Genomic DNA, 12,226 nt, shown 5'->3' on the forward strand with positions numbered 1-12,226 from the left:
AACATCAATTGATTGCTGAGTAGGAAGCACAATAGATTACTGAGTATGACGCTCATCTATTGATGGAGATATTGTGACTTCAGTTTCTTGTGATGAAGATATTGTTACTTCAATTTGTTGTGCATGAGTTGATTGATGAGTAGGAAGCACATATGTTGGAGGTATTTGTGGACAAGATTTTTTGTTGTGTCCAAGTTGCTTGCAGAGACCACATATTTTTCTGGTCCCACCCTTTCTTAATTCACTTTCGTTCTTCTTAATCTCCCAAGCCTCTGGTCTTCGTTTCTTCTTAGGTCTTCCTGACATTGTTCTTTTCTTTGGGGTAATACATCTGGATATGATGTAATTTCCCAGACATGTTGACCATTGATAGGATAAATGATTGTTGTAGGTCTCTTCATGTGTTGTCTTCCTAAACCAATGCCAAATGTATTCTTTTGCATTTAAATTCAAAAATTTTATTGTAGTAATAGCGTGAGTGCAAGGAATGCCATAATGGTCCATTTTCTACACGTGCAGTCCATTTTGTCAGCATTGACAACAAATTGCTCCCCAAATTGAGAATGTCTGACTTCAAATAATTTATCTAATGACCACTTGTCATGAATACAAATTAAGTCTTTGTTTTCTACCTCAACAACAACATATGCTATAGGCAAAATTTGTTCATTTGCATTCTTCCAACCGCTGTTAGCAACTCCCCTCTATATTTTCCTTTCCAGAAGCACCCATCCAACCCAATAATGGGTTTACAACAAATGAAGATATCTTTGCGTGCCTTCAAGCATGCATAAAATCTATTAAAGATTAACTCGCCATTACTGTTTTCAACTTTTATTTTCACTGTTGAACCTGAATTTGTTCTCAAAATCTCATGACCATAATAAAAAATTCTTCTAAATTGTTCCTTGCATGACCCCTCAACATTATCTTTTGCAATGGTTCTTTCCCTAAAAGCCATATTTCGAGATATATCAACATTCCATTTCCTATTCACTTTGTCCCCAATGTCCATCACCTTTATATTAGGGTTTTCTCTCACAATTTTTTTGCATCTTTTGACTTAACCATTTCGAAGTCATAAATTTTACATTGAAATATCTAATACGGTTGTGATCATCAATAATTTTTTTTAGCTTCCATAACTTTGCACCACACATATACGCGCAATAAACATATCACTTTACTGACACTATTTTCTTGTCATTCTTAATAAATTTTAAATTTTTTTCATTACTCAATGTATAAGTCCTAATAACTTCTATGAATTCCTTCCTTTCTATGCATAAATTCATTATTTATTATATTATTATTTTTTAAGTTCTTATACTCTTAAGTAATACATTGTTGTCCAATTAATTATTGAGATGAGATAAATATATATATATATATATATATATATATATATATATATAATTTTTTCGTTTACATACTTCCGTTTTAAATTATTAAACTATTTTTACTTAACTAACCTAAGAAAATTATATTAACTTTTTTTTGTCCTTAGTTTATTAATATTTAATTATAAATAGTTTTATCTAATTATTTTTACCGTCCTCCCATTTAATATTTAATTATAAATATTTTGTAGTATTTGATATTTAAGTAGATATACAATTTTTTAACCTTAAATTGTTCATATTTCTTTTGTTGAGATTTTTATTTTTTATTTTAAAAATTATTTAGTTAACATTTAAAAAAATAAAAAATAAATACAGATATATACTTGATATCCAATATATCATACCTATCAAATATAAATATATAAATGAAAATAAATCTTTACTTTAAAAACAAAAATGAAAAAAATAAATACATATCCATGACTCTATTGTCATCCATGTATCTAATCTGATGATCAATTTTGTAAAAATCATTTAGGTCATCTTAAGCATTCACTCTTATTAAATTGTTATAAGTACTAAGAGATTTGAGGATGTGGTCTTTAATGTGTTTATTCAACTCATTTACAAAAGTATAAGTAACCTTAGCTACACATAAATAATTTATATTGTCATAAAAATATATTATTATATTGTCATAAATATAAATATATATTTATATATTCATCATTATCAATAATTTAAAGATAATTTTATCAATCAAATTAATATAAATTCATTATTATATATTATATATTATCTATAAGAGTCTGACTAATCTATTATAAATTTTTTAAAACATTAGTTATTATTTTTATTTCTTCTATTTAAATATTCTAAACTATATTCACCATTAAATGTTAAATCCAATCCACACCTATACAATTTTGATAAAATCAATTAGTTTTATGATATTAATTGAGTTCAGTCCCTAGTGTAACTAATAAATATGAACAGAGATTTCATATGTATATAAATACTATGCTGTGGAAAAATGGGAATGTTAATTTATTATTAATTAGGAATACATTCACGTGCATGGGCGTTTATTTTATTTTTATTAATTTTTTTAATTTAATCTTTTAGAATACTATATCATCATAAACATTTTTATTTTTTTAAATATAATTTATGAGTAAAATAATACGTATAGTTAATATTTATTAAAACTAACATTTTATTATGATAACTTTGGTAAGAAAAAGTTATATTATCTCTTTAAAATTAAACTTGTAAAACCACATGTGTTTACTTTTTTTTTTTATAACAAAAAGTAATAAAATTATAATTATAAAAAGAAATATACATAAATTTTATAATTTAATTATAAATATTTTTATTTATTTTGTAAATAAATTTTCTTTATTTAATAAATAATTTTTTATTTATTTAATTTAAAATAATAACTTCAAAAAAAAACTGTAATCACAGAAGTAAAGAATTTCCTTTTATACAAATATAAATGTCATATCTATCTCCTTTTGAAATAAAGATACATATTTTTTATGTTTTAGAAACAAATAACCCCATAGACAATTCAATGTTAATATGGGCCTAACATTTTCTTACTTTTCATTCTAGATTAGAAAAAAAAAAAAAAAACAAAGTTGATCACATTTGCACACTCAACAATCTCTGCATCCAACAAAGATGCCTGTCAGAGTACTGGAGAACACCGCGCCTTCTCAGGTTTCAGGTAACGCACTAACCACAAATTTTCTTATCTTGCTGCAATCTGTATTTTGTTATGTGAATTTATAATTTTTTTTTTTTGGGGCAAAACAATGTTTTTTGTTGTATTATTATTGTAGTTTTTGTTGTTGCGCTAATGATGTCCCAGTTTTGGTTTGATTGTGTTGTGTTAGGTGCAAATTCGGGAAGGAGTTCAAGCCAATCTTGTAGTCTCCTAGGCGTGGGACAGGTATTCATACTTCCCTTTAAAAAAATTGGTTGAAAAATAGTTCTTAGGTTTGGGATTTGGAAATTGCGACTCTTTGTCTGAGAGAACATGGAATATCTGGAGACTAAGACAAAAATTTGAATTCTTTTCTTATATATAATTTATTTGTTGGAATAATCATTTGGGTATTGGTGTTAATCATAGAGTTGATTTGAATGTAGCAACTACCATACCAGATGGAATTTATCGGTAGATCTGGTTGAACTTATTTTGAATGTCAATGGTAATGGTATATGTTTGTTTGTGCATTCTGTTATTCTACCTATCTGAATTTATTAGGTAAGGACTCAACATTTGCATAAATGAAAAAGATCATATGATTTTTATTCTCATACCCAAATTCTTATAAACTCAAAACATTAACTTTTTCGCAGTTATATAGATAAATATTTTTTCAATGAATCTCAAACCAACTCTATAAAAAGAACATTTACTGTCCCTGAATGGAACAAAGGAATTAGTGAATAGTTTCATGGTCTGCAAAGCTGCATGGCCGTCCAGTAGAGACTTTTCAGTTTCATGGTCTGTATCTATGTGTACACTTTGATAGTTGTTGCACCCACAATTCATAATCATAGAAAACACAGCTTCAACTTTCAGCCCAATTAGTTTTCACATCTCTGTCTTTCAGCCAGTATATCTTACTATAAGTTCAGACTTCACAGTTATAGCATATACTCAAGGTGTTTTTGTTTACAGGCCTTTTCTGGCACCCAGAATGTTTCGAGTGTACAAAAGGATGAAGCATGGAGAGTAAATGTCCGTATACAAGGATGTGACCTAGAGCATGGGTATTTATGTGGCACCATGGAAGCCCTTAATGTTCCTATGGCAGATACACCAGTAAGCAATTTCTTTATTGTCTCTCTTAAAAGTGAAACAGAAAAGCAACCATTTTTCTCTTTTTCGAAAATATGCATGTTTTAAAATTTGGTGCCTTAATTTGAATTATTCATCGTGTTAAAGGTTACTCACTGTTTTAGTAACTAATTGCTAGCTCAACATTCCATTTTGCTATCTCTGATCTTTGGGCTTTCTGGTTGCCTCTTGGACTATTCTTTCTTCAGGCACAATACTACCTTCTTGATCCCCATCAGTTTTGTGAAGTTGACTTAGGCTTAAATATGTTATATATTTATCCATATGTTTACTCAATATAGAAACTCCAAAATATGTGGATCAAGAAATGAGTTTAATACTTATTTTAGAACAGCGCATGTTTTGGCCATTTGATAAAAGAAACCCTGGATATGATGTATCTTTTGTGACCTTTCCGTTGCATGTGTCATATCTTTCTAGAACTTATTTTCTTATTGAGAACTTTAGCTCTAGTACTTGTGGTGACTCACCTTTGGATGACTTCTTTCTCATCAAGGTCCTCATCAAGAATACTTTAGCTATATACTTTTTCCTTTTCTAAAATACTCTTGAATGGTGTCTATATTATTTAAATCAACGCATTTTTTACTTTTCAGCTTTTTCATTAATATCCATGTTGTCTTTTCTTAGAGGCATTGTTTAGAAAGAAAGAAAAATCATCTGGCATTCACTTTATCTTTTAATGATTTATATCAGGTAGTAACATTTTGGGAAGGGGAGATTGTTGACACAAAGAATTATACTTTCTTCACTGGCAAATGGGAGGCAACGTATGTTATTGTGCAATCAATTCTTAAATCAAGCATGGAGCTTAAATTCGACAGTACTAATGATGTCCATGCATTAGTGTGGATATATACTCTGTTTTGGTTAACTTGTGTTTGTTTCTCTTTTTTTTTTCTGTTATATTTTTTTCAGACCGGAGGATGATATAAGACACTGGTCTAAATTTCCATCGTTTTCTCCCTTACTGGTAACAATTTAGGTTTTGGAAAACATATAAGATGCATCACATGCACTATTTCTTATGCACTCTAACTTTCTAGGGCCAAGTGGAGGCTGATGGTGGCAAGTCTTTGGATCTGAGCAACTATCCTTACATATTTATGGTATTTTCACCACCAGAACATGATAATGTTGAAAAAGTTATTTATCTGAAATGAGAACCTTTACATATTGCACACTAAATTATTTGTTGCAGAGATGGAAGGAACAGTACTTTGTGAACGTTGGAACTGATTGTGGATTAACTATAGCCGGATTTTACTACATTTGTTTCTCTTGCAGTGATGGCTCTATCAGTGGATTCTATTATGATCCCAATAGCAGGTGCTTTTCTCTTCTCAGTTTTTCAACCTGAACTTGAACAAACTTGTTAGTCTTATGCATGTGCCTGTCATATATTAATTACAATTTTTTATCACCTGTCATATTTTTATTGTATCCTTGGATAGTTTTTGACATGAAACTCTGGACCCTTTGCAGCCCTTACCAGAAGCTTGAGTTGAAATCCACGAACGATGGAAGATCAGGTTTCAGTTTTTCATCATACGAGTTACAATAGATTGTGAGTGGTGTGTTATGTCAAGATTCATCACCTAATTGTCAGTATTGGATGAGTGGGAACCTGTAGAAAATTCGAGACCCCATTTTATGTTGTGATCAGGCAAGTGACTTTAGGGTTGATTACATGACTAACTGGATTTTTGGAGTTTGAAACCATTGTACAATATGTACTGTATGTTTGTTTTACACAAATTGAGCTTCCTGATGCATGTTGAATGTGAATCTTCCTCACATTGAATTCACGTTCAACACCTCAGGTTGAATGCAAGCACACCTTGTAGATAATGCTTTGCAGATGTTGTTATGATGATGATGAGTTTACTGAAGTATGAGTGTACTGCTGTAAATCAGCAACTTGGAACCCTCAACTTGATTACCCATAGTGAGCAAGGTTACTCTAGGTTGAAAAATACTATCAAGGCTCTTTTCAATACTTTATCTTCTATTGGAAATTACAAATTTTGGTTGGATATCTTCCCTAGGTTTCTCTTTCCATATAGAATGTGTTAGCAAGAGTATGTTAAGAAAGCTTTTGGCTGAGTTTGATTGTAAAAAGATGGTCCAAAATGAAGGCTCTTCCTTCTTTCACCCATAATATTTCTTCATGCATTTTCACCGCAATGTTGGAAAAGCTAAATTACTCATAAGTTACATTTTGGATTCTATAATTTGGGAGCTCTGAATTATAGAATTTGAAATATATTTTTTGATCTAAAAATAATAAATTTTATAATCAAAAAATATATTTAAGATTGCATAATCTAAAATATATTGTTCTATCTGAAAAGGTATTAAATGTATAATTTATAAATTTATTTTAGAGTGTACAATTTAAAATATATGTTCATATCTGAAAATTAATTTATGATTATATAATTATTTGTTTTTTGGATTGCAGAAAGTAAAATATATTTTTTAATTTTTAATAGTGCAATTCAAAATATATTTCTAAATTTGGGATTGCTGAAAATGTTTGATTTTTTAGTTATGAACAATTTGGATTTTTATAGGTGGAAATATAAATTATAAGGTGTGGAAAGAAAGCATCTGAAAAGATTTATATTGACTTTGCACAAATTGTGATTTATATATAAACTCTTAAAATTCCTTATTGGTGAGTAACAAAAACTGTATTTATTAAATTAATTAAGAGAATTAATGAATTTTAGTGATATGAAAAATCAAAATAAACTGAAAATGATGCAAACAGTTGTAAACATTGAACTTCATTGTGAATGATATATTTGTATTTAATGGACATAGACATCTTAAATCCTTGCTTAGTCAAATTATTTTTAAAATTGTAAAGAAAAATACTATTTGATGCAAAACATTGTTCTTAAAAACTCCAACTCTTTCGTATTTCATGAAATATTTTTTTCATTAATTTTTTTTTAAAATAAAATTAATATAAAACAAGGTCATTTCTGCACATTTTCAATTAGTGTTATTTTCATATATGAAAGAACTTCAGTTTTTTGAAAACTATAATAAAACCATGTTTACTCATAAAAATAAACTTTGCAAATGTCTTTTAGTAATAAATTAAGAAATTGTCAGTAGTGTCTTTTAATTGTAAATTCAGAAAGAAACATCAAAGGATCTCATCACTTATTTATGGCACAGTAAATATTCTTTTAAAAAAAACCATATATTTTTTTCAATATACCTTCAAATAAATAATACAATTTCAAAAAGAATAAAAATTCAAAAAATAATTTACAAACCGTACAAGGCATATATAATAACTAAACACTTTTTAAGTATTAAAGTGAAATAAACACATAACAATATCTATATGTACACCCACAAACTAATAAATGGTTTTTCATTTTTTTTCATTCCACCTATTAATGTTGTCTGTAGGAATCATTAGTTACTTATAATTATTCATTTAGTCATTGACATTTTATATTTAAAATAATTTATTCTAGTGCTTAATCATACTATATTTTAATATGTTTTAATTTTTATACAGTATTATTGTTTTATAGTCTAGCCTCAATGAACTAGAAGAGATTAAAAACATTATAAATATAAATTAAAATAAACTATTTTCAAGAATGCGAAAAAAAAAAGATCAAGTTTGTCTGTTTATTTATTGGATAATGATATTTTGACAACATTTTTTGATAATTTTTTTAATAACGAGATACGTGTCATCGTGTCATCATTTTATTAGTCTATTTAAATTTATGTTTAAAAAATATTTAAAACAGACCAATTACAAATTGTCACGTATGTGTTGTCAAAAAATTATTAAAAAAGTGTTGTTAAAAAAAGTTTTTCTTTTATTTATTTAGTGAGATTAAATGAAATCTATTTAGCAAAACAACCCTGAAGTCTGTAAATGAAGATTTTCATAATATATTTATAGAAATTAAACAAAAACAAAATCAGATTATACTTAGCTGTAATTCATTTACTGTATATAGAGTATAGAGGAGAGAGAAATGAACATTTATGCTGACATGCACATGCATAAGGACAACATCATCCTCGTGCAATCAATCACGCACACTATTAGGGTTAGGGTCACAAATTGACAAGAAACTCACTCTTGCATTTACCCCATTTCATAAGGGATGTGTCCTTCTTTTTATTTCCCTCTTTAACTTCTCCTTGCCATTTTGTACCATCCCTAACTACCCCATCATCATCTTCAATCTTCATATATATAAATAGCAATGTATTATACTGTAACTTCAATCCCATCACCATTCATATATAGTAATATTATCTATCACACAACTTCACTTTCACTTTCCAAGTACCATGTTCTACCCATTCAGACCACCTTCATGTTGTTACATTCCAATCATAAATCACAACAAAAACAACCCTTCTTGTGTTTTTTTTACTCTTTCATCACAAAACAACATCTGACATTTTTTGTCAAGATCAACTTAGATTTACCACATAGGTGCTTTCAATTTCTCATTGTTTTACTGTGATTTTGGGTCCTTCTAGCTCTCCATTCAAGCACATATGCTTAGAGATATCTGTGCTGTCCAAAAGGGTGATCACAGACACTACTGTCAGTGTCCTTAGCTTTCAGTTCATGGTCTGTGAATGCATGGATAATTTGCTCTGTGATGAGGTGTGGCTTTCAAATTCTGAAAACACCTTTGAAGAAGAAGTTGGTGATTTTGTTTCACTAAAGAGTTATGAAAACAAAGAGTTTGAAGAGACTTTTGCACTGTATCTAGAGAAGGAGGCTTCTTCTTTGCCAGAACAAGACTATGCAAAATACTTGCACTCCAACAATTTGTTTGTTCCTAGGTGTAGAGTTATTCAATGGCTTGTCAAGGTCAGTATTTTTCCTTTTGGGATGCTTTTGTGGAGTTATTTTATATTGGTGAGATGAAGTTTTCCTTATAAAAACAGACAAAATAAGAAGAAAAATTGAAAACTTACAGAAAAACTATCTCAGAAATGTGTTTATGCAGAAATGAATGTCACTTTATCTTTGTTTTTTCACAATAAACCTAAAATATGACATTTTTAATCATTTCTGTATAGGTAGGAAATGGAAATAGAAATGGAAATGATTTCTGATACTATTATACGTCCTTATGTACTTTTCTCTTTCCATTTATGTGTGAAAGTACATCACTACTTATCAGTTGTCTTTAACTTTTTTTCCTTCATGTGTATGCAGTGTGGAAGTCACTTTAATCTTTCTTTTGGAACAGTTTTCTTGGCTGTTAACTATCTTGATCGCTTTGTATCCATTTGTCAAAGCAATGTAAGGATTTCTGGCTAATATGATATGTGTTTATCACTTTCTCAGGATTTGAATATATCTGAGAAAAATTAATGAACATTGATTACTTGTTACAGGATTGGAAATACTGGATGCTTGAATTGCTTTCTATTTCTTGCTTATCAGTTGCCATAAAGTTCAATGAGAAATCAGCACTTTCCATGCATGAAATTCAGGTGATCGATTGCCATATTGCATCAATCATTTTATGTTTTGATAGAAAAAGAAAGGCATTTCAATATACCAAGTTAAAGTTAATATCAGGTTATTTGCTAGTTTTTGCTTTTTGTTATAGTTCTTTTGATGGTGAAAATAGTGATAGTTAAATTAGATATTTAGAATCTAATTTATAAATTAATTATAATTTTTTATTCATAAAATATACTTTTTAAAATTAATTATTATTTAAATAATTTTGTTTATGGCTTTGTCTTGAAGGTGGAGGGCTTGAATTACTCATTCGAATCAAGTGTAATTTTGAAGATGGAGTTGATCCTATTGAAAGCATTGGGGTGGAACCTTAACTCTGTGACAAGTTATTCTTTTCTGGAAATTGTGGATAGTGATTTCTTGGAATCTCATCTTTATCAGAAGCTTATTTCACATGCCACTGAACTCCTTCTCCAAGCTACTTTAGGTATCTGTGAAAACTATCATATTTTTACTTTTTTCTTTTAATTTTAAGGTTAATTTTAAGAAATAGTGAAAATAAGATGAAGTTATTTTCACTGCTTTTATAAACACTTGATGAGAAGATAAAAGTAAGGTATTCAATTTTTAATAAGATTGCAACATAATACAAAACATGATTTGAGAATTGACTAATTTGATTATTTAGTGTTTTTTTTTTTTAAATAAACTATAAACCAACCAACCCAACTATAGTTGAAAATTAATTCAAAACTTGAGTCATTGTATTCACCAGAAAGTGATGTGAACATTTTACAAACTAGTAATGAAAACTGCATATATGTATTGCAGATCAGAAAATGCTGGAATTCAGGCCAAGCATTATTGGCATATCTGCATTGTGCTGCACTCTTGAACATTTATTTCCACAAACATCAGATACTTACATTGCTTACATTATGAGACTCTTGAACCAAAGTCAGAAGGTAATAATCAACAGGGATTCATATATCCTTCAATTGTTTCTTTTTTATAGAATATTAAAGTTATTTAAAATCTATCTTGGTTTAAATTATTTTGAAAGGTTAAGCAATGTTTAAAGACTATTTTTAATATATACATGTTAATATTTATCATTTTAAATTGTTTCTTATTTATCATTTGACAGGGATTCATATATCCTTCAATTGTTTCTTATTTTTAAATTATGTGTTATTATTTTATCATTTTAAACGTATTTTATGGTAGCATTTCAGTTGTTTATATTGTTTAACACATCTTTTCTTCAATGTTAATTGAGAAATACATTTGAAACTTCAAATAAACTTAACAAAATTTGGTTAAAAGGACTAAATTAATGTAGTTTTAAAAATAAGGGACTAAATTAGTCCAAAGTTTCAAAAGGGAACTAATTCTAATTTTCACGATCAAAAACATATTTAACCCTAATAAAATACCACGTAAACCATTAAAAAAAAAGTTGTTAAAAAAATATTTTCCATTACATTTACATTGCATATCCTTGTTTCATTTGGGTGTTTCTGTTTTTTACAGGATGATATGATAAAGTGTGATGAGTTGATGCAAAGACAGAGTTCATTCTGGTGTGAAAATGAGCGCCATTGCCCATTAAGCCCAACAACAGTACTGTTGAACACATGAACTCGCATTTATGATGGCTAAATCGATGACTTTATCTTTATTTCTGATGTTCAAACGCATCCTTAACTTATTCAATTTTCTGAAAGATTTTAATGTGTGGTAAACTAACCATGACATTTATGACTTGTAAGCCATTTTGAATCAATAAAAATTTCTTATATGTAAACCATTTCTGATTGGAGGTGTTTAAAAGTTTATATGTCCATGCACAATTTCTTCTTTTTATCTTTTCCATAAAATGTTTCTAAGTTCATGTTTGATTCACGAAAAGAAAAAGAGCATGTTTCTAGGATTTTGCTTGATTCAGAAAAAAAAAACCATGTTTGAGTTTATGCATGTGATATTTGTATACGAAGTAGAGTTACGTTCGACGAAAGATCAAATGTGATAAAAAAGTTTGGAAAGAAGAAAACCAAACACATAGGAAGTGTTTGAATAGATTAGAACAATTTTTCCAACCATAATACTTTTTTTAAAAAAAGTCTAAAAATAGATTTATTGGAACATTATTTTCTCAAATAGATCTGGTTATCTTTTATTGCTTTTCTAAAATGAGAAGGAAAAAATAAAAATAAAAATAAAAATAAGAATAAAAATTATGAAAAAATAATTAAAATATTGAGTTCAAATTTTAATTATTTCAACCGAAGAAATAAAGTAAAAAATAATTTATGATTTTTTTTTGTAATATAATTTGAAATTAAATTTGTAACATCTTATTTTTACTAGCTTACAACTTATAAAAATAAAATAAAACATTATAAGATCGATAAAACAAAATAAATTGTCTTTGTCAGAAATACCATATTGACTAGAGATAAGACTAATTTGAAATATATAAATGAGTGCAAACCTCACATTACAAGTAAGTTTTGTGTAATT

The 12,226-nt window shown here is 28.1% G+C and overlaps 2 protein-coding genes across 4 annotated transcripts; both read left to right on the top strand.

The window, feature by feature from the left end:
* The first annotated feature begins 2,942 nt into the window (after positions 1 to 2,942).
* LOC106773649 (glucose-induced degradation protein 4 homolog) lies at positions 2,943 to 6,259 on the top strand. 2 transcript variants are annotated; one of them, XM_014660378.2, is made up of 8 exons: positions 2,943 to 3,078; positions 3,248 to 3,303; positions 4,042 to 4,185; positions 4,918 to 4,991; positions 5,140 to 5,194; positions 5,268 to 5,330; positions 5,423 to 5,550; positions 5,707 to 6,259. In XM_014660378.2, exons 1-8 carry the CDS (start codon positions 3,033 to 3,035, stop codon positions 5,783 to 5,785), a joined length of 645 nt encoding a protein of 214 aa, XP_014515864.1. In that variant the 5' UTR covers positions 2,943 to 3,032; the 3' UTR covers positions 5,786 to 6,259. The 2 variants fall into 2 exon arrangements, with proteins under 2 accessions (XP_014515864.1, XP_022642093.1); XM_022786372.1 differs by having other exon boundaries at positions 5,509 to 5,550; positions 5,707 to 5,798.
* Positions 6,260 to 8,443: 2,184 nt separating this feature from the next.
* Positions 8,444 to 11,504, top strand: LOC106773380 (putative cyclin-D7-1). 2 transcript variants are annotated; one of them, XM_014660078.2, is made up of 6 exons: positions 8,444 to 9,097; positions 9,449 to 9,535; positions 9,631 to 9,729; positions 9,992 to 10,190; positions 10,535 to 10,668; positions 11,237 to 11,504. In XM_014660078.2, the coding sequence occupies exons 1-6, from the start codon at positions 8,849 to 8,851 to the stop codon at positions 11,342 to 11,344; spliced, it is 876 nt and encodes a 291-aa protein (XP_014515564.2). In that variant the 5' UTR covers positions 8,444 to 8,848; the 3' UTR covers positions 11,345 to 11,504. The 2 variants fall into 2 exon arrangements, with proteins under 2 accessions (XP_014515564.2, XP_022642064.1); XM_022786343.1 differs by lacking the exon at positions 10,535 to 10,668 and having other exon boundaries at positions 11,237 to 11,287.
* Positions 11,505 to 12,226: the final 722 nt, after the last annotated feature.

This window comes from Vigna radiata, chromosome 9 (assembly GCF_000741045.1).
Source record: "Vigna radiata var. radiata cultivar VC1973A chromosome 9, Vradiata_ver6, whole genome shotgun sequence".
Lineage (NCBI taxonomy): Eukaryota > Viridiplantae > Streptophyta > Magnoliopsida > Fabales > Fabaceae > Vigna > Vigna radiata.